Source organism: Ovis canadensis, chromosome X (assembly GCF_042477335.2).
Source record: "Ovis canadensis isolate MfBH-ARS-UI-01 breed Bighorn chromosome X, ARS-UI_OviCan_v2, whole genome shotgun sequence".
Lineage (NCBI taxonomy): Eukaryota > Metazoa > Chordata > Mammalia > Artiodactyla > Bovidae > Ovis > Ovis canadensis.
In genome coordinates, this window is record NC_091727.1 from 31,122,330 (window position 1) to 31,143,496 (window position 21,167).

At 42.5% G+C, this 21,167-nt stretch overlaps 1 protein-coding gene across 4 annotated transcripts in view; it reads left to right on the forward strand.

The window, feature by feature from the left end:
* Positions 1-294: 294 nt before the first annotated feature.
* GK (glycerol kinase) overlaps positions 295-21,167 on the forward strand; it is a 75,978-nt gene continuing 55,105 nt past the window's right edge. For 2 of the 4 annotated variants that reach the window (XM_070291475.1, XM_070291476.1), the window contains exons 1-3: positions 295-924; positions 12,741-12,814; positions 15,177-15,283. In XM_070291475.1, coding sequence (XP_070147576.1) covers positions 532-924; positions 12,741-12,814; positions 15,177-15,283 — 574 coding nt within the window. In that variant the 5' untranslated portion in view covers positions 295-531. The remainder of the gene's footprint in view (positions 925-12,740; positions 12,815-15,176; positions 15,284-21,167) is intronic. The other 2 variants (XM_070291477.1, XM_070291478.1) reach the window with 1 other exon arrangement.

The following is a 21,167-nucleotide window of genomic DNA, read 5'->3' on the forward strand; positions in this document are numbered from 1 at the left end:
GCGCATCAGGACAGGGAGGGGCCCCGGGACTTTCTGCATAGTCAATTGATGACCTGAGGAGGTTGATTTGTGAGCGCTTTCCTTATACGCTAAACCGAAAGAACTTCTGAGTTCCTTATCCCTAAAAAACCTCCAGAGGCGCAGGATTCGCGCTGCCCCTGAAGGTGACACTACCTAGGGTCAGCCCCAGTGAAGGAGATTATTCTTAAGTGGGACGAGGAACGGGTAAGTGGGCGGGGCATCGGAAGCGCGGGAAGGCCCGGCGGGGTCATTCCAAAGAGTGACTCACGCCGTGCTCTGCACAGCCCACCACAGGAGCAAGCAGTTCCGCATTTTGGAACCCATCCGAGAGCCGAAGCCCCGGGGCGTAGGTGGGCCTGTGCCCTTTCTGCGGGCCAGTGATGCTCCCTGCAATGGGCAGCACCAGCTTCCCCCTGAGGCCCTGCTGCAAGCAGGCTCGGCGGCCGGCTCGCCGGGCCCATGTGACCTGCCGCGCGGGACACCGCCTCCGCCGCGCCCAGGCCCCGCCCCATGACGTCACACTCCCTCAGACTGTCTGAACGTTCCTTCTCTTTCCGCTTTCGGTCATTGGCCGGCCTGGCAGACAGCGCCCCCCCACTTCGCTCCGCCCCCGAAGTCGTGGGGAACGCGGGTGCGGGCGGGGCCTGGGCCGGAGGGGCGGGGCGAGAAGGCTCCGCGCCGGTAAAGGGGCCGCTCGAAGCGCGGTCCGAGCCATCTACTGCCGCCAGCCTGCAGGCCCTCCAGGCTAGCCGCACGCCCCTTCCCCGCCCGTCGCCGTCACCAGGGAAACGGGTCCAGACCGCCTGCCGACCCAAAGCTGGTTTCATGGCATCCTCGAAGAAAGCAGTTTTGGGGCCCTTGGTGGGAGCAGTGGACCAGGGCACCAGCTCGACGCGCTTTCTGGTGAGCCCGGGGTGGGTGCCACTTGAGAAGGTGCTGAACCGGGGCGAGAGCCTTGGAACGCCAGGGCTGGGTGTCGCGTCCCCATCCCGTTCTTCCCACGGCCCGGGGCCCCAGCTACGGGGCAAGAGGAGGAGGCCAAGAGCTCCGTAGTGGGACTTGCCACGCTGGAGCCGCCCCGCCCGGGCCTGGGGCAACGCGGCCTCTCGCGACCCCCGCGGCTGAGCTGAGTAGCCCCCTGGCCTCGGTGGTGGAGCGCGGCCGCCTACTGATGGGGGGATTCCTCCCCCGAAGGGAGCTAGGACTCATCGAGCATCCGTGCAGAGCGGCCCGCCTGCCGCCGGGGACAGGTGGCCACACTGACCGCTGCTGCAGTCTTCCCCAGAAGCATTTGGCCTGCCCGGCTCAGGACGTCCTTGGATGGGGGGAAGCTGTGTCACGGCTGTGGGAGCCTAACACAGAGTCTGTGGAGCAAACAAATATAGTATTTGCGTGATGATGCCTTGTCATCGTCTCCCACAGACATTGCAGAAGGTAGAATGCTCAGGGGCTGGCGAGTGGCATAACACGTTAGGGAAAAGTCACACTACACTGCTTTTAGCGGAATCTTGATTTCGTTTCGAAGCTTCGTAAATTTCAGTTCCGATACTTTGCCTGTTACAAAGATGACTGTCCTCTCGGCACTTCACAACATAAAGTGACAGGGAAATTGTTTCTCTTTTTATTTGCCATGTGTGACAGCAGAGTTTTGCCATAATGGAGTGCTATTTAAATGACTCTCTGCTGATTGATTTGTTTGGGGCCATTAGGAAACTTGCTCTTAAAGTAATCTGGTACTGCTAGTACTGAGTTAAGTAAGATCATTTAAAAGTAATTGAAGTAAACTGTTGTTGGTTAAGAGCTCATTCTTTCAATGGACATTTGACTAACCTGGCAAGTTGATATAAATATTTAATGATTGCTTAGCTCCCTCTTCACTTCTTTCTCTCAATTCATGTTTTCATGTCTTCTTTAGTATGTATATGTATGTATACATTGTATATACCTTTTACATATTTTTTTCAGAACTCTATTTAGTTGACCACTTGACTAAAACCTGCATCTGTACCTTCATTTTGATACTCATCTCTCTTGTCTAAAGTCAGAAGCTTTCAGTCCAGTTTTAGCTTGGTTCTTATTTAGTGACTTACACTGGTTTGAGCTGCCAAGACCTAATTCTCCTGTTTCTTACATTGTTTATCTTTTGATCGACAGGGCAGGTTTTACTTTGTCTTATTTTCATATAAACATTTATAAAGTAACCCTGAATCATAAGAAAGTTCACCTAACTAGATTTGATTAATAAAGTATGCAGTCATCACTACCATCTTCCCAAACTAAGAAAGACTATTAAGACATGTGTGTTGACTAACTGTGGGTTGAGTTTTGAAGCCACATTCAAGATTTGCCCACACAAATGCCTGCAGGGGACAGACAGGTAGAGGGAGGAGGAAGGCTGGAGATCGGACTCAGGCTAAAAGGACAGCCTCTAGCTGCCAGGCAGGAACACTCGCCTCATGTTGCACAAGCTTCAGATTCTTTAAGAAAAATTGGTAGTCAAGCGTTTTCAGTGAAATCTTCCTGTCCTTAAACGTTGGCAACTAGCTGCTAACAGACTGTAGGGGCCAAACCAAACATGGCAGTTGTTCCCAAGTTTATACAGCCTTTGCCCTCTCTGAAAGTGGGTAAAATATTTCCTAACTCTGTAGGCTGCCTTTTGAGTTGCCAGCCTGACCGTGCTGGTCTTCCTTTTGACTTGTCAGTGTTGCTGTACATGGGGCTTCCCTGGAGGCTCAGATGGTAAAGAATCTGCCTACAATGTGGGAGACCCAGGTTCAATCCCTGGGTCGGGGAGATCCCCTGGAGAAGGGAATGTATTCTTGCCTGGAGAATCCCATGGACGGAGGAGGCTGGTAAGTGCTACAGTCCATGGGGTTGCAGAGTCGGACACAGCTTAGCGACTAACACTGTTGCCATGCATGTAGCCCAGCAGTCTTCTTTATCTACTGCAGGTTGTTCCTGGCCCCTCAGATTCTGTTGCCCGAGGGTTGTCTTTCCGAGTTGGTGGGGAAGGAATGAATCAACTTTATATTATCACAGTCGGTTGTTCAGCGATTGACATGAATAGCAGGAGCCTTTAAGAAGTCGGCTGCTGTTTACTGTGGCTTGATATCAATGAGTAAGCTAAGGTGCACATTCAAAAGGCTCCCATCCTGCTTACAGAGTGATGTTTAAAAGTTGATCAGTAAAGTTTCCTGCTCCTTGAGAAACAACTCTTCAAGAAAGCTTCAGAGGTAGACAGAAGACTACCTGTGTAAAGAGATTCTGGGTGAAGTAGAGAAAAATCTGGCAATGGTTTAGAAAGGGATTTTTTTTTTTCTCCCTTGGTTATAAGGAAAGAAGTTGCTAAACCACTGTCTGCAAAATTCAGATAATAGATTTGCTGAACAAGTGCTACAGTCACAAAGTGATCCCCAGGGGTTGTACCAGTCATATTGTTCCACGTCGTAATTATGACTCGGAAATAATTGCTTATCTTCTTCTCAGGAAAGAATACAACAAATAAGAACTGTCATAAGGAAGCTTATAAAGTGAAAAGTATTAAAATAGTTTCCTGGCCATTATTCATTGTATTTGCGTGTCTCATTCAGTGTTCACAGGACCAATCACCTCACTGAGCTTCCCTGTCCCTTTTTCTATGCCAGTTACATTTTTTCTCCCATAAGGGACACAAGATGTGTTTATTCACGTTCTCTCATCCAAGGGAAATGCCTCCCCCCCATTTTCCCATATCTGCTCCTTGAAATTCTGTTCTACCTCCAAATAGTGGCTCAGTTACCATCTCTTGGTGGAAGTCTTTGCTCAAACCCTTACTCAGAATTTCTCCCCCTTCCTAGAGCATTCTTTTTATGTCTCTGTTAATAGCTCTTATCAGCTTTACTTTGTGTTGTTATATATCTGCTGACTTAAAGCAGGAACCTCCTTTTGGAGACTTGTTCATCTTTGTATTCCTTAAAATATCTTGGTCAACATGACAAATGAACACCTGTCTTCTCTCCAGGGAGTGCTTTACACATATTTCTTGAAAAGATTTTTATAGGTCAACTGAATTTGAATTCGGATTCTCCTTTTTATCTTGTCAAAAAATCTTAAAGCTCTCTGACTCGGGTATGTCTGATTACTTAATTGCTTCTCTTTTAGTAGTAGAACTGCAAATTTAGAATGTGTTCATTTCTTCCTCTAGTAGTCAAAGACTTAACCTGGGGACCCTAGGCATATGTTTTGCACCAAAAGAAAATTTCCAACTTGTCTGATAGGAAAGTGAGCTGGGCTTGGCAAGGGTTTACCCAGATTGCAGAGTAGGAACTTCTTGGAAAGAGAATTAGTGTAACAGGTTTAAAGGAGGGGCCATTTCTTTATAAGACAAAAGCTTCAGCTGAAACAGTCAACTTCCTTCTTTAATTTGGTAGCTTTGTTGTTTCCCCATTAGATTGACTGTTAAAAAAAAGACTGCACCTAGAAGGGTAAAATGGGGTAGGAGGTGGGAGGGTAGCTCAAGAGGCAGGGGATGTGTGTATATTGATGGCTGATTGGTGTTGATCTATGGCAGAAACCAACACAACATTGTAAAGCAATCATCCTCCAATTAAAAATACATTAAAAAAACAAAGGCTTGGATTGTGTTGTACCTGTGATGTGTCAGGTACTTATTGAGGACTTTCCCAGCATTATCTCATTTAATCCTCATAACAGCTGTGATGTAGGTAGTATTATTGAGCTCCTTTACACAGGTGATTAGAACATGTTGGGGAATGTGCCCAAGGTTGCAGAGTGACTGATGGAACTGGGATTCAAATCCAGGTTTCTCCCAGTCAGAAGCCTATCGTCCTAAATCCTCCTGCCTTCAGTAGGTTCCCCAGTTTTCTGAGTACAGTTGTTTCTCCGTATCCAGGGGATTGGTTCCAGGTCCCCCATGGATACTAAAATCGTAGGATGCTCATATCCCTTATATAATGAAGTAGCATATCACTTGCATATAATCTAGGCACATCCTCCCTTATGCTTTAAATCCTCTCTAGATGCTTACATCTAACACAATGTAAATACTGTGTAAAGAGTTGTAAATACAGTGTAGATGCCATGCACATAGGTGACAGGCACAGGGTAACTTCATGTTTTGCTTTTTGGAACTTTCTGGAATTTTTTTTAGAAAACACTTTGGATCTGCAGTTGCTCAAATCTATAGAAACGGAACTGTGGATGTGGAAGACTGACTGTGGAGGGAAGATAGGAGGCTGGGCACTTACCAGTTCTGATTATGGTCACAGATGAATCTTCACCAAGTAAAACAGACTTACACACTGGTTTCACTGTTTTTTTTAAAAAAGGTTGCCTTTGAATAAGTACTGCTGGTTTTGATCATCTTGTGACTCAGATTAAGTGGGGCCTGGGCAGGGCTTAGGTGTAGTCACCGTGGATAATGGTTGCATAACCATTTTGTTCCAATAGCCAGCATCTGTGAAGAATGACTTGAATTGTAGCTCCATGCTTATTTTGGCAGGAAACATTGCCTTGGCCCCGGTTGTCTCATCATACTTAGAGATCTCAAGGTTAAGGGATGGGTTTCCGCTTTCTTTCGTTTATGTATTCAACGCATAAATATTAATCACCCATTAGGGGACAGGAACTAATGAACAGTGAATTTGGTCAAATGAATTTGGCCCACAGCTGGAATGAGACCCCTCTTATAATAAATGTAACTGTGTTTTCCAAACCCCACTCGGTTTTCTTGCCCATCACATTACAGAAATGGTAAGAACATCTCATCAGAGGGCTGCCACCCTCTCTTGTCCTCTTGTCTCATAAACATAAATGTTTAGAGCCTTCAGTTTGGACTTCCATGAGGAGCAGAGAGCTATCTTTTTTTCCGCTTCTCCAAAGCTTAATACAACGTTTGGCATCTGATAGGTGTTCCTTGGACTTCCCTGGTGGCTCAGTGGTAAAGAATCCGCCTGCCAGTGCAGGAGACACAAGAGACATGGGTTCGATCCATGGGTCAGGAAGATCCCTGGAGGAGGAAATGGCAACCCACTCGAGGCTTCTTGCCTAGAGAATCCCATGTATAGAGGAGCCTGGTGGGCTACATAGAGTCCATAGGTTTGCAAAGTGTTGGACACAACTTAGCAACTAAACAACAGCAGCAACAGAGGTGCTTGTTACTTGAATAGACACCAGCAGAGAGAGGCCTCCAGGGCTTGATGTGTTGTCTAGAACTCTTGGACTGAAAAACTAGAAAGGGAAAACTTGTGGGGTCTTGGGAAAAGTTGGATTTAACAACTATAGTTATATTAGAGGTATGTATAAATATATGCTATTGAATATAACCTCACTTTGGCTTTAGGAAGATGCCATGATGCCATTTGTGGTCAAGTTTGCAGTGTAACATGTTCATAGCTAGTATTTTTATTTTAGATGCTACAGATTTACATAATATCATGGTGTTTTAGAGAGGGAGTTTGCATTCCTGAAAAATGTCTTACTTACCCAGTAGAGTGTGGCATGAGTAGGCTAGTGGGGAAATCACGTGGGGAGGGAGGTGAATGCATGTTTATGATGGGATGCTTGAGTTAGTCACAGGGTGGGTGAGGCAAGCCTGAAAGACAGTTACTTAGTAAGGACTGTATTTCGTGTCTCCACTACTCCCCTTTGGCTGAGACAGAAAAGGTGGGCATTGTTTCAGAAAGTTCTTTTTAAACAGTTCTTATAGAAGTAATTTTCCTTCTTTTCGGTTTTTAAATGTCCCCCTCTTCCAAATCTGGAAATTGATCATAATTTAGGCACAGTGGTGAATATAGACTGATGACTTCTAACTCTCCTGCTTATAATAGAAATAGTAGTAGTAAGTGGCAGCAATAGTAGCAACAGCAGTAGTGGTAACATCTTTTGGGTTTCTACTCTGTGCCAGCACTATGCTGAACTTTTCTTTTCCTACCTGAACTTGCTTCTTCAAGTTTTCATTGCCCTCCCCCACCAAAAACAAACTCTGGAACTGAGACGTGATTTGCGCTTAGAGATGAATACAGAACTGGTGATTGTTTTTTTAAATCTGAACTCTTTATCACCTATCTGCTGTGCTGGTGGTAGTAGTAATAATAGGAACAGTAATCAAAATAGTAGCACTGATAGCAGTAGTGGTAACATCTTTTGGATACATGTTATGGGCTCGCCCTGTATGAAATACTTTTCATACATTACTTAGTCCTTTGCAGATGGAAAAATTAGCAATTTAGAAAAGTTAAAGTCAGACAGCTGTCATGGGACTTCCGTGGTGGTCCAGGAGTTAAGGTCTTCCCAGGCGGCACTAGCGGTAAAGAACCTGTCTGCCAATGTAGGAGACGTAAGAGACACAGGTTCTATCCCTAGGTCAGGAAGATCCCCTAGAGGAAGGCATGGCAACCCACTCTAGTATTCTTGCCCAGAGAATCCCCATAAACAGAGGAGCCTGGAGGGGCTACAGTCCATGGGGTCCCAAAGAGTCTGACACAACTGAAGCTACTTAGCACGCCCGCCAGTGGTTAAGACTCCATGCTCCCACTGCAGGGGACACCTGTTCAGTCTCTGTTCTTGGTCAAGGAAGACCCCACATGCTGTGCTGCATGGCCAGAAAAAAGACAAAAAGACATAACCAAAAAACTGATATGGACAGGGCTGAACTTGACCCCCAGGCCTGTGCTTTTTGCCCCCATATGACATCAAGCATGACGCTCTCAACTGCTTTTCTGGCTCACATGCAGTTCTAAAACTCTCTCTCTTTTTTAATAGACATATGGTTGACACAGAAGGTTGTATAAGTTTAAGATGAACACTGTGTGGTTTGATATATTTGTATATTGCCATATGATTACCACCGTAGCATTATCTCCGTAGCTCTGCCTTGTCACATAATTCTCACTCATTTTTTTTGGTGGAAACCATTAAGATCGGGTCTCTTAGCAACTTTGAAGTTTCTGGTACATTACCATTGACTCTAATTACTCTACTGTGCATCAGCTCTCCAGGACTTATTTATCCACTAGTTCCAAGTTTCTGCCCTTAATGGATCTCTTTCTCTTAGCTGTGTCCTCAAACATTAGCAACTGACTGCTGGTGTCTTCACTCCAACAGAGGTTGTTTAGAATGAAATTGGCAATCTCTTTACTCCTTTCCATACTGTAATTACTGCTCCTTCCCATACCTTTGTTTTGTAACATTGCCTACTCTTTTTTTTTTTTGTAACTTTTTATTTTATATTGAGGTATAGCCAATTAACAATGTTGTAATAGTTTCAGGTGAACAGCAAAGGGACTCAGCCACACATATACATGTATCCACTCTCGCCCAAACTACCCTCTCATCCAGGCTGCCACATAGCATTGAGCACAGTGCCCTGTTCTGTAAGTAGGTCCTTGTTGGTTATCCATTTGAATATAGCAAAACACTGCCTGCTCTTAACTTGGAACCTGTAACCTGTCATCCTTGAATATTCCTCCTTTTTTGTCATTCCTCCCTATCCAAGCCCCTTGAGGCATCTAAATACTTATACCTCCTAAACTGAATATCTCAGCAATGCACTTCATTCAGTACCCACAGCTGCCAAGACACCTCTAGGCATCTTACATGGATCACTGCACACACACATCCTCAGCTGCTTTGCCTGCCTCAGCCTACCTTTCCCACTGTTCCCAGTCTTCATCTGCAAATTACATCTTCTGAGAGCCCTTCTCCAACTCCCCCCAAGTTTGGGTTGGATGTCCTTCCTCCTCTTGATAGCATAGGCAGCCCTATGTTAGAAAACCTCTTCATATTTGCTGTCACTTAATGGATGAAAACATCATAATTAGTCCCAGTATGATTTTGTACTGGAAAAGCTCTGGTATTTAGAAAACCTAGAGCTTAGCCCTGTTTGTCAGTCCTATCCCATCTCTCAGAGCTCACTTGGTAAGTAAGAGACCATTCCATTAGGTCAATGGGTCTCAGCTTGTATTGTCATTTTGCTTTCTGCCTTGGAACTCCATGGTTAAGTGCACTTCTAGAAGAGTTTAAATCTGGAAGCTGAAGTCAGTAAAATATGAAATCTAAGGTAGGGTGTGGTCCAGAGACTGAGTTAAAACGCTCTGTCCTTCCCTCCCTCCCGGCTTCTGAAGGGTCCCAGAGATGTGGGGAGGACGCTGAACACTGGCTCAGATCTCTTCCAGATCCCATAAACTTTTGTGTATTCCTTTAAATAAATTCTCTTAACATGAATTTTTTAAAAGAGAGTTTCTGTTCTGTGTCATTTTGCGTCTGCAGTTTGGACTGATCTTTAAACTGAGTTTCAAACTTGAAAAGGGTGAAAAGATGAGGAGCATCTGTATCTCAGGGGTGTTTCTCCCTTGCCATCTAACAGTTTTTACATGAATGACCATGCTACTCATTTTATAAAGCAAATTGTATAGCCATTGCCATCTTTCAGTGACAGTGGCTTTTGAAATCTACCTGAAAAGAACAGACTAGCATTTTTGCTCCTGGGTAATGTGTTGTCCGGAGAAGGCAGTGGCACCCCACTCCAGTACTCTTGCTGGGAAAATCCCATGGACAGAGGAGCCTGGTAGGCTGCAGTCCATGGGATCGCAAAGAGTTGGACACAACTGAGCGACTTCACTTTCACTTTTCACTTTCATGCATTGGAGAAGGAAATGGCAACCCACTCCAGTGTTCTTGCCTGGAGAATCCCAGGGACAGGGGAGCCTGGTGGGCTGCCGTCTATGGGGTCGCACGGAGTCGGACACCACTGAAGCGATTTAGCAGCAGCAATGTGTTGTCATTGGAGTTACCTACTTCCCTGGTGGCTCAGATGGTAAAGTGTCTGTCTACAATGCAGAAGAACTGGGTTCGATCCCTGGGTCGGGAAGATTCCCTGGAGAAGGAAATGACAACCCACTCCAGTACTCTTGCCTACAAAATCCCATGGATGGAGGAGCCTGGTGCAGGCTACTGTCCACAGGGTCACAAAGAGTCGGACACAACTGAGCGACTTCACTTTCACCCACCAGCCATAGAGTCTTATGGAAACATCCTTAGCTCACTTTGGATACTTGTTCACCTGCAGACAAATGGATAATCAGGAGGCTTCATTACAGTTCCTCACATGAACTAGGTATATGAGAAAAGCACTACTCCACAACTTTACTGTCCAATATGGCAGCCACTGGTCTCAGGTGGCTATCGATCACTTTGAATGTGGTTAGTCTGAATTGAGTTGGACCAGAAGTATAAAGTCTATACCAGATTACAAAGACTTAGTACTAAAAAAGTAGACAAGCTAATCAATTTTGTATTGATCACCTGTTGAAATGATTTTAGATATATTGGTTTAAAAATGTTAATAAGATTAATTTTACCAGCTTTTTTTTTTAACTTTTTTTGTGAGAAAATTTTAAATTACAAAATTATGTTATGAATTATATGTGGCTTGCATTTGTGACTTGCATTATATTTTTGTTGGATGATGATCCATGAAGCAAGTTGCAGATTCTAAAATAGTAAATCTAAAACGTGCCCCCTATACCGGGGAGTGATGCACAAGGTCAGATCCTAAACACCTAAAGGTGATGTCCATTTTCCCCTCAGAGTCAGAGCTCTAAAGAAGTAGAGAGGTCCAGACTTCATCCTCTTACATCTACATGTTCTGTGATCAGACATCACGCTCTAATATGCCACATAGGATTTTCCAAATTACTTCCCTTTTCTGTGCCTATTTCAACAACCTTTAAACCCATTTGTGTGTGTGTGCATAAGGGTCCTGACATTAGCCTACTTAAAACTAGGGGGTGATGGAAGAGGAAGCCTACTCCATTCATAGCTCCCTAGGTCCACTGTCAAAGTCTTTTATGAATCCATCCACCAAAAAGGCACACCTTATTTTTAAAAATTTTTTAATTGGAGGATAATTGTTCTGCAATATTGTGTTGATTTCTGCTGTACAACAACTCGAATCAGCCATAATTACATGTGTATCCCCTCCCTCTTAAGCCTCCCTCCCCCTTCCCATCCCACCTCTCTTGTTTCTTGTTCCAGGGTCCTTTGGGGACTTGTAGACTTTGGGACAGAGAAGGCAATGGCACCCCACTCCAGTACTCTTGCCTAGAAAATCCCATGGATGAAGGAGCCTGGTAGGCTGCAGTCCATGGGGTCACTATGAGTCGGACGCAACTGAGTGACTTCACTTTCACTTTTCACTTTCACGGATTGGAGAAGGAAATGGCAACCCATTCCAGTGTTCTTGCCTGGAGAATCCCAGGGACAGGGGAGCCTGGCGGGCTGCTGTCTGTGGGGTCACACAGAGTCGGACACAACTGAAGTGGCGCAGCAGCAGCAGCAGCAGCAACAGCAGACTTTGAGAACAGGAGTAATATGAGGAAACATACAACTATGGCTTCCTATTAAGAGTTTATGCCATATAACCATTTCCCATTTTATTTAATAATGTATCTCCTAATAAGTACCTGATAGACCACAGTGTTTTAGATATTCAACAAATATTTATTAATTACCGACCTTAGGCCAGGCACTATTCCAGGCCCTAGAGAAACTTTAGAAAATAAAATGGGACAAATGGAATGGACATCCTAGAAACTTACACTAATGCTAAAGTTGTAAATTACTGGTATATTATACCGGTTTCTGCCAAATGCCTTTTATTTATGATGTGTCAGGTTAACCTTTGACTTGTGAGATATTTTATCTCCTCAGAGGACTTGAGAATTTGCCTTCTTGCTTTCATTATGTTTATCACTTCCTCCCCAAAAGATGATGTGTGTGGGGAGTAGGGAGGCGAACAGCAACAAGACTCACCATGTGTTTCCCCTTACTACTTTGTCTTTCTGAGTCTGTCTTCAGCGAGGAATTTTCTCCCACAGGAAACGTAGGCCTGGAAACATTTTCTTAATTGGAGGTGACTTTACTGCTGCAATTAAAGTGATTGGGGAAGTTAATTTTAATTAAAATATGAACTCTTAACTCTGAAAGACTAAGTCATGTGATACTTAAATATAGATATACCCAGGTGAAAAATAATACTTGGAAAAGAAGTTGTTAGGTTTTCAGGAAGCGTTATTTTAATGGTGTTAAAATTGCAGAGGCTAGTACTGCACTTATTTTTTGGTAGCTTTCCTCCACGAGTTTTAATGTTTTATAATCAAGAGTCACCAATTCATGTCACAGAGAGCACTCAGCTTGATGCCACGGTCGGTCCTCTTCTCTCCTTTCTGATAATGACTCTCCTTGGCTCTCGTAAGAGTGAGATGCATTGTTACACTTTCCTTCAAAAGAATTTACACAGGCTGCTTTCCTGCCTGGGCGTCTATGATTCCTGTTTCTACATGCAAGATGGATGCAGAATGGAACCTGACGCTATCACTATCAGCACTGATCCAGCTCTTTTATTTTTGGTTTTCCTAATCTCTAAAAGAAATCCATACTATTCACTGGTTGATGTATTAAATTTCCTACATCTGGAACCATTTTTTTAAAGAATGAAGAATTGCCTCTTCAGCTTTAACAGATTTTCATTTATTTAAAAAGAAGTTATTTCTGAAGCTACCTTGTAACTTGCATGATTCTATCTGAAGAGAGCATTGTCAGGCATTTCCTCTGAAATGCTTTTTCTATCAGTGAATAAGAACTTCAGTTGCCGAATAACTTTTGAACATCTTTGCTGTCTACCTGCATTTTTTACTCTACTCTTGCAATATATTTTTCAGGTTTTCAATTCAAAAACAGCTGAACTACTTAGTCATCATCAAGTGGAAATAAAACAAGAGTTTCCAAGAGAAGGGTATGTTTCCTAATTTAATATGTAAAGATACCTCATATTTATTAGTCCATCTCAACCCACCTGCCCTATGTCTCTGTAAAGTAAGCTTGACCAAACACCCTCCTGAGAAGACAAGGAATAGGTATTAGTCAAGAAAAGAAGCAGTAACTTGGGACTTCCCAGATGCTCCAATGGTTAAGAATCTGCCTTGTAGTGCAGGGAACTTGGTTTCTATCCCTGGTCAGGGAACTAAGATCTAACTTGCCAAGGAGCAACTGAGCCCATGTGCCATAACTCAGACTTGGCTTAGCAAAAAGAGTAAATAAATAAATAAATAAATATATTGAAAAAGAAGCACTAACTTGGTAGGTCAGCAAAAATGTGACTGATGGCTTAGAAATTCAGGGACAGAAAAGGAGTAGTAAGGTAATAAAGCAAAGGTAGATTAGATGTCAGAAATTCCACATTGACTTTGAAGTCATTTAGTTTTATGTCTTCATTATTGTCAAGCTGCTTCTCTCCTGATTTGCACATGAAGGTCTTTTCCTTAAACAAAGAAACGAGTTGTTTTTTTTTTTAATTCATATATCTTAACATCTGCTACTAAATCATCCTTTTGGGAAATAATGTTCATATGTAGTAATTGTATTAATAATATATATGCTCTATATAGTACATATACATGTACTGTACAGTGTTCAAAATTTGATATTTATGATACAACCACTTTTAAAAACTATGTGGCAGTTTCTTATCAAGTAAATCATATATCTGCTGCATTCCACTCTTAGGAATTCATCCAAGAGAAGTGAAAGCATATGCCTATAGAAAGGCTTATCTACATGAATGCTTATAGTAGCTTTGTTCATAATAAAATTGGAAACCCCTCAAATGTTTGCCATCAGTAAACAATGAATATACTATTCAGCAGTAAACAATAACAATGGAATACTGTTCGGCAGGTTTAAAACAGTGGCCTGATACATGCAACAACATGGTTGAATCTCTGATATCATGGAAAATGAAAAAAAGCTGGGCAAAGGAGACTACATCCTATATGACTATCTAAAATTTAAAAAGATGCTGAACTGATTAGGATGATAGGAGTCCCGAAAGTGGTTGCCTGTGAGTGTGTGATTGACTTGAACGCATGAAAGAACTTTTCTGGTACAATGGAAATATTCTATATCTGGATGTGGGTTAGATTGGTATATGCATTTGTTGAAACTCAACAAATGTGTGTGCTTTAGATCTGTTCATTATATTGTAAAGTTTACTTCAATTTAAGAAAGAGGAAAACAAAGCAGTGCCTTACCAGATTTTCCATTAAAAATGTTCTCCTCTGTTTCAGGAAATTCCTTTGTTTAATAATAAAAGTTATTGACATGTTACTAGCATTGGAATGACTGTCCATATACCTGATCCCATTGCAGTTTAAGAGAGAGGATAGTTAGTCTTGGAGGGATAGAAATTAGAAATATGTGGAAGGAGATTGGGTTTTTGGAAAGAGAAAATTTAGAGACAGAATTCATAGCTTGGGAAAGCTGGGCAGGCCTGGGGGAAAGCTGGGCAGACCTGGAGGAAGGCTGAAAAGAAAGGCATTTGGCATTCCCTTGCTACTTCCAGATTGTAGCGTAGGATTCTTTTAACTTGTGTCATTTCTACTTTTCCATAGATAAGGTATGCCATTTGTTTTTCCCAGATATTCACCATTCTCATTTATTATGAGCCATTCATCCTTCTGTGGTTCTTGTACCTTACGTACAATTGCCCTGGGATTTGGTCTGAAAACTTGGACCAGTCACTTGTCTACATGACATAGTTCTTGGAAGGAATTAAAAATTTTTTTCCCTACTTTCTAACATAACATTTTAGGAAAAATGATGACAAAAGTGATTAATATACTTATTTGACTTCAGAATTTGTTGTGCTTCATAAATAAATAAACAAACAAATATATAAGCAAGGAAATCAGTTAGTGTGTCCAAAGAATAATATCTGTATTTAGTCTGTTTAAAAATGACTAATGACTAGTGAAATGTGAATACTATCGGATTTCATCAGACCTACAAGATATAAAGAATAGGGGAACTTATTTCTTACTGGATTTGAAAAAATGATTTTAAAACCGGTAGAATATCTGCTGTTTGTGGCCTAGTATTACCTCCTTTGAAATGGTTAATTACTGTATGAAGAATAATAAAAATGTAAGGGAAATTGGCCCTTCTTTAAGTCCTTTCTTTAGAATATTGGATATGCTTTGCTTATCTGATTTTCTTCAGTTTATGCAGCCACACCCTCATAAGTGAACATCTCTAGAGTAATAAATTATATCTGTCTTGCTTGTTTGTGGACTAACCAAAATACTTTCTTTTGTTTGAAGATGGGTGGAGCAGGACCCTAAGGAAATTCTGCAGTCTGTCTATGAGTGTATAGAGAAAACGTGTGAGAAACTCGGGCAGCTCAATATTGATATTTCCAACATAAAAGGTATTTTTAATGTTTTACTCTCTCTGTGATTATCTCAATTAAATTCATTCATTCATTCAGCACATACTCAAGTGCCTGTGCAATGGCAAGCATTTCTTCAAGAACTGAGGATACAACAATAAATAGGAAGATTAGGCCCCTTTTCTCTTTGCTTTTGGTGCATTTGAGACCACCAAGAAGAGCAGAGAAATATTAGCTAATTTCAGATATGGATAAGTTCCATGCAGAAAATAAAACCCAGTGATATGGTAGAGTATACGGAGAAAGGCTTCCTTTAGATTAGAAGGCCAGAGAAGGCCTCTCTGAGGAGGTGACACTTTTTCTGATGTCTCGGAGGCCAGCCATACAAATATCTGGGGGAAGAGTGTGTGAGGAAAAGAAAGTAGCATCTGCAAAGGCCCTGAGTGGGTATAAGCTTGGCCAATTCCTGGATCAGAAAGAAGGCCAGCATGTCAAAAACAACGTAAAAGAAGTGTTGTTTCTTACAACCTGAGAAAGGCTTTCAGTAGGAATTGAAATCTGGAAAGTGGATAGGGTCTTGTTGGTCAGTTAGGAGTTTGGATGTTGTTCTTAGTGTCACAAGGAGCCATGAGAAGGCTTTAAGTGAGCTGATAGAGGATAACAGGGTCTGACTTGCAGTTTAGAAACAACTCCCTGACTGCTGCGTGGAGAGTGGATAGGAAAGGTATAAGTGTGGACTCAAGGAGACCAGTGTGGAGACCACTCTGGAAGTCCTGAGAGAGAAAGGACGATGACTTGATCAACAGTGGTTGTAGTGAAAGTGAGGAGAAAGGGCCAGACCTTGCTGATGAATTGGATGTCAGGGGAGCAGAGAGAGTACTGGGGTGAGGGGGAGAGATGGGTCACAGTTGAGACTTGATTTTTTTTTTCCTGGAGCTCTTGGATGGTTATAGAGATGCTCTTTACTGAGGAGAGAAAGAATAGGAACAGCTTGGAGTGGACAGAGATTATTTGAAATCAAAACACTTCATGTATGAAGTTTCCCTAAAATAATTGAGAGTGTGAGATTATTATAGATGCCTCTGTGCATTCCTAGTAGTTTTAATAGAATGTCTGCCTATGTTTGACTTTGCTCCATTCATACAGGGAGGAAAAAATAACCCAGACATCTAAAATTGATGTGCTGCTAGTGTAAAGGGTGAAAGCATAATGTGGTTATTGCCATCTCCTTAGAGTTCAAATGTTTCTAGCTCATCATTCAAGGGCTATTCTGTTTCTTCCTTGGCTAATTTGTCTCTAGGTAGAGGGAATAATTAGTTGTTGTTGGTGGTGGTTCCTTAAGTCATGTCATCTTGGTTCTTAAATTGACTTGTACTCCCAAGTTGAAACATTGATTTTTTCCCCCCAGAGTTTCCCTTATTTCCCTAAATAAAAGTCATTTCAAAAAAAGACTAAGCACAATCAAAACTAGTCATTCAGCAAACTCAGAATGCCTACAACGTGCTAAGTGCCCTTGGGACACAGTGGAGCACAAATAGGGTTGTACAGCTGTCAAATGGGAGAAACATGTCAATCCCATTACAAATTCATAGGATACTGTTAACAGTGATATTTCTGTTACTGCAGATTTTTACAAGAAATACCCACGGGCAGTTTGATATAGGTTAACAGTTTTTTTAATATCCTACCCTCATTTTATTCCTACATCTAAGGGAAGAGCTTCACACTTCTTTTAGAGTTGCATTCACCAAGTTTTAGATGAGTTGCATGTGAAACTGATTGTTGGTCAGTTTTCTTGAATTGTCCTCGCAGCTTTCACAGTCTAAACAGTGTAAACATATGAGGCATTCAGCAGCACACCCTGTTGTCAAAATACCCATTACCAGTGACGTTAATCATCTAGGTGGCTGAACGCCATGTTCAGGATGTAGACTCCAGAGCCACTGGCCATGATTTTGACCTCATTCTACCTCCCGTACAGGTGAGGCAGGCTGCAGTGTGTTAGCCTTCTGGACCTACTCAGGTGGTTCTTTTTTCTCTTGTTTTTGTGGTGTTCCTGAAGATGACACATAACTGCAGTCCAAGTGAATTGTCTTCCACTCGCACTGTCTGCAAGAGCACTGAACACATAGCTCCCTGCTCTCTGCGCCTTCGTGTCTGGCCACTGTGAAACTTATACCCTAACCAAAGTGACCCAGCACTTCCTTCTCAACAACTCTCAGCCTATGGCTGAGGAAGAGAACATTCCACAAGCCCATCCATATCAGGCCGATTGTGCTAAAAAAATTTTGTTCCCAGATAATTTCTTGAATGGGCACTGTCAAGGGCCAAGCTTTGGCTAGAGCTCTAGGTCACAGAAGCCTCGTGATGTAAAGGATTTTCCATCACCCGAACCTAGTTGCGGATGAGGGGGCAGGAAGCCATCACAGGTTGTGGAGCTCTTTAGTGGTGGATAACATGCATGCTCAGCCGCCCTGTCTCCTGGTCCAGTCCTCTCTTTCCTGAGCCACACAGATGTTAACCTCAAAATGGCTTGAGTTTTGAGTTCTAGTGTGGCAAATAAATGATTTTTTTTTCCCTACTAAAGAGTGACTCATTGATCACTTACCTGGCAATCACTGAGTTCATCATAGCTGGTTGTATTTCTTTTACAAACTCCAGTTTCATTGGTTTTAGTCGTCCTCATCAGCCAAAGTGTGTTGATTTCAGGTCCCTACAAACAAGGTCTCTAAAATCAGAGTTCACCTTCCAGTTTAACAGCTCACAGGAGCCCAAGACAAGCGAATAGGCTGCTGCTTTCCTTCTTGGCTTAGAGAGCTGGGCAGCTCTGTTTGCCTGTCACTGGACTGAAGGAAATACAAAGTATGCAGACTGACTAGCCATTAGAAAGACTGAAATAATGCCATTTGCAGCAACATGGGTGGACATAGAGATTGTCATAGTGAAGGAAGTAAGACAGAGAAAGAGAAATATTGTATGACATCCCTTATATATGGAGTCTAAAAAGAAATGGTGCAAGTAGAGTTCCTTGCAAAACAGAAAGAGACTCACAGACTTAGAAAACGAACTCATGGTTGCCAAGGGGAAGGATAGGTGGAAGGGATAGTTAGGGAGTGTGGGACGGACATATACACACTGGTGTATTTAAAAGAGATAACCAACAAGGATGTACTTATAGCACAGGGAACTCTGCTCAATGTTCTGTGACAGCCTGGAGGGGAGGGGAGTTTGGGGGAGAATGCATACAGGTATATCTATGGCTGAGTCCCTTTGCTGTTCACCTGAAACTTAGCTCAACATTGTTAACTGGCTATACCCCAATAAAAAATGTAAATAAAAAGTATACAGAGTGACAAAACCAGATAATCTCTCTCATTCATCCTCTGTCAGGAGGTACAAACAGAACACAAAATACACTGTTACAAAGTTGAGAGCATCAAATCCTAAATGATTAGATAGTAGTTCTTGCAAAACAAGGAAATCGCCTCTCAGAAAAGGTATTCTTGGTCCCAAAGCACTTCTCAGCAGTTGCCAGCTATCATTTGAAATTGTTACAACTTGCCATAAGCACACATCTTCCAGATGGTACTTTCTTAAAAAGCTTTATACTGCTTCCTACATGGAACTTCCAGTAGTCCCGGAGCCTTCCTCTAGGGATTGTATTATCTTGTGTGTGTGCACTCAGTTGTATCTGACTCTATGCGACCCCATGGACATAGCCCGCTAGGCTCCTCTGTCCATGGGATTCTCCAGTCAAGAATACTGGAGTGGGCTGCCATTTTCTCCTCCAGGGGATAGTCCTGACCCAGTGTCTCCTGCACTGGCAGGCATACTCTTTACCTTGGAGCCATTTTCTTTTACTATGTGTGTTTTTCATTTTTTTTTCCAGAAATGTGTTCCAATTATAAATTATAACTTATTTTTAAATAAGGATGCATGTCATCTATAATTCTATGAAGACAACAATTATAATATTCTGGACTATTTCCAACGGCTTTTTCCTCATTATATTTTCTTAACTGCAGTTATAACTTTTCACAGGCAATCTTAAGCAAAATTTAACCCGATTTTAAATGTAGCATTTAACTAGTTAATTTTATAGCTATACTCAGTGTTGAGGAAAACAAAATCCTAAAAAAGTATCTGCCAGATACAAGAGTAATACATTGGGTGTTTTGTTTGTTTGTTTGTTTTTGTTTTTTTATACATGGGGTTTTATATATGCCAATGATTATAATATCTATAGCTAAAAGACTTGTATGTCATATGCTCTTATTGTAGCTTGACTAGGGTGGCAAATTATGAAACCTAAACATGTTATTCTGAAAAAGAAGGAATTAAAATTGGAAACTATTAAGATAAGTACCTGTGCAGTCAATAAAAGTTTCTTTCAGGAGCATAGAAAACCTAGAGCATTTTAGGGTAAAAATGGCAAGTAATCAGCTTGTGAAAGAAGTTCAGAAGTTCAGAGACCTATATCAGAGAAACCAGTGCCAGATGTGTTTGTGTGGAAGAGTCCTGAGAAAGCTGGTTCTCTGGACTTTGTCTGCAATAAAAGCACTTTTGCTTGGCACGAAGGAACCAAACTGAGAGAGAGGGGAAAGAAGTGGTCAGAGTGGAACTTGTGACTGATGACTCAGATGGCAATAGTTCTAGATGTTCTAAATACCAGGTGAAAGAAAGTAAAAAGTGAAGTTGCTCAGTCGTGTCTGACTTTTTGCGACCCAATGAACTGTAGTCTACCACGATCCTCCATCCATGGGATTTGCCAGGCAAGAGTGCTGGAGTGGGTTGCCATTTCCTTCTCCAGGGGATCTTCCCGACCCAGGGATCAAACCTGGGTCTCCCGCAATGTAGGCAGATGCTTTACCATCTGAACCACCAGGGAATGAACCAAAAAAGAAGGGTAGCCTGAAGGGCGTAGAATAGAAACTCCAGGATTGCAACTCAGGAAACAGACAACTAGTTAACCGTTAATTAATGCAGTGGGGAAGAACAGGAGAGTTTAGTAGAGCATGAATTCCTGATGGTCCTCATTGTGAAGTTCACCTTAACAACCATTGCCAAGGTCCCGCTGAGGTCTCTAGCCTCTGCTGTGCCCACAGTGCTGCTAGGGAATTCCTCTACCTTTGAGTGTCCTACTTCGTTCAGTCCCATTCCTTGCGACTGACACTCCAGTGTCTGCATAGCAATGATGACACTGAACGGCAGCCGTAAGTAACATGTATGGAGTAGATATTGTGTGCCAGGCACTGTTTTTTATTTATTTATTTATTTTTAATTGGCGGGTAATTGCTTTACAATCTTGTGCTGGTTTCTGCCACATGAACTGGCCATGGATATACGTGTGTCCTCTCAGGCACTGTTTCAATAGGCATCAATTCAAGTTTCCCTTTTTGGAACCTGGTAAGGCTTGCCTGGTGACTCAGACAGTGAAGAATCTGCCTGCAATGCAGGAGACCCAGGTTCGATCCCTGGGTCAGGAAAATCCCCTGGAGAAGAGAATGGCAACCCACTCCAAGTATTCTTGCCTGGGAAGTTTCATGGACAGAAGAGCCTGGAGGGCTACAGTCCATGGGGTTGCAAGAGTCAGACAGACTGAGTGACTAACACTTGCACTTTCAAGGTGGGAGTTACTGGTGATGTCCATTTTACAGAAGATAAAACTGAGACCCAGGGTTACACTGCTAGAAAGCAGAGGAAGTCTGGCTTTGGAGCCTGAGCTCTATTGAATAGTGCCCAATTGCACAATCCCCGTTTTAGCAGATCGCCTTGTATGCTACTTCATAGAGAAAGTCGCGGTTCTGGCATCTAAATTCCTCAACTTCCTGTCCCTGTTCTTAATGTCTGTATCTCTTGCCCCCTTCCCTCCATCACAAGGGCAGCGAATAAGCTTCTGACCTAGTGAAGCTCCTCCCTGGGT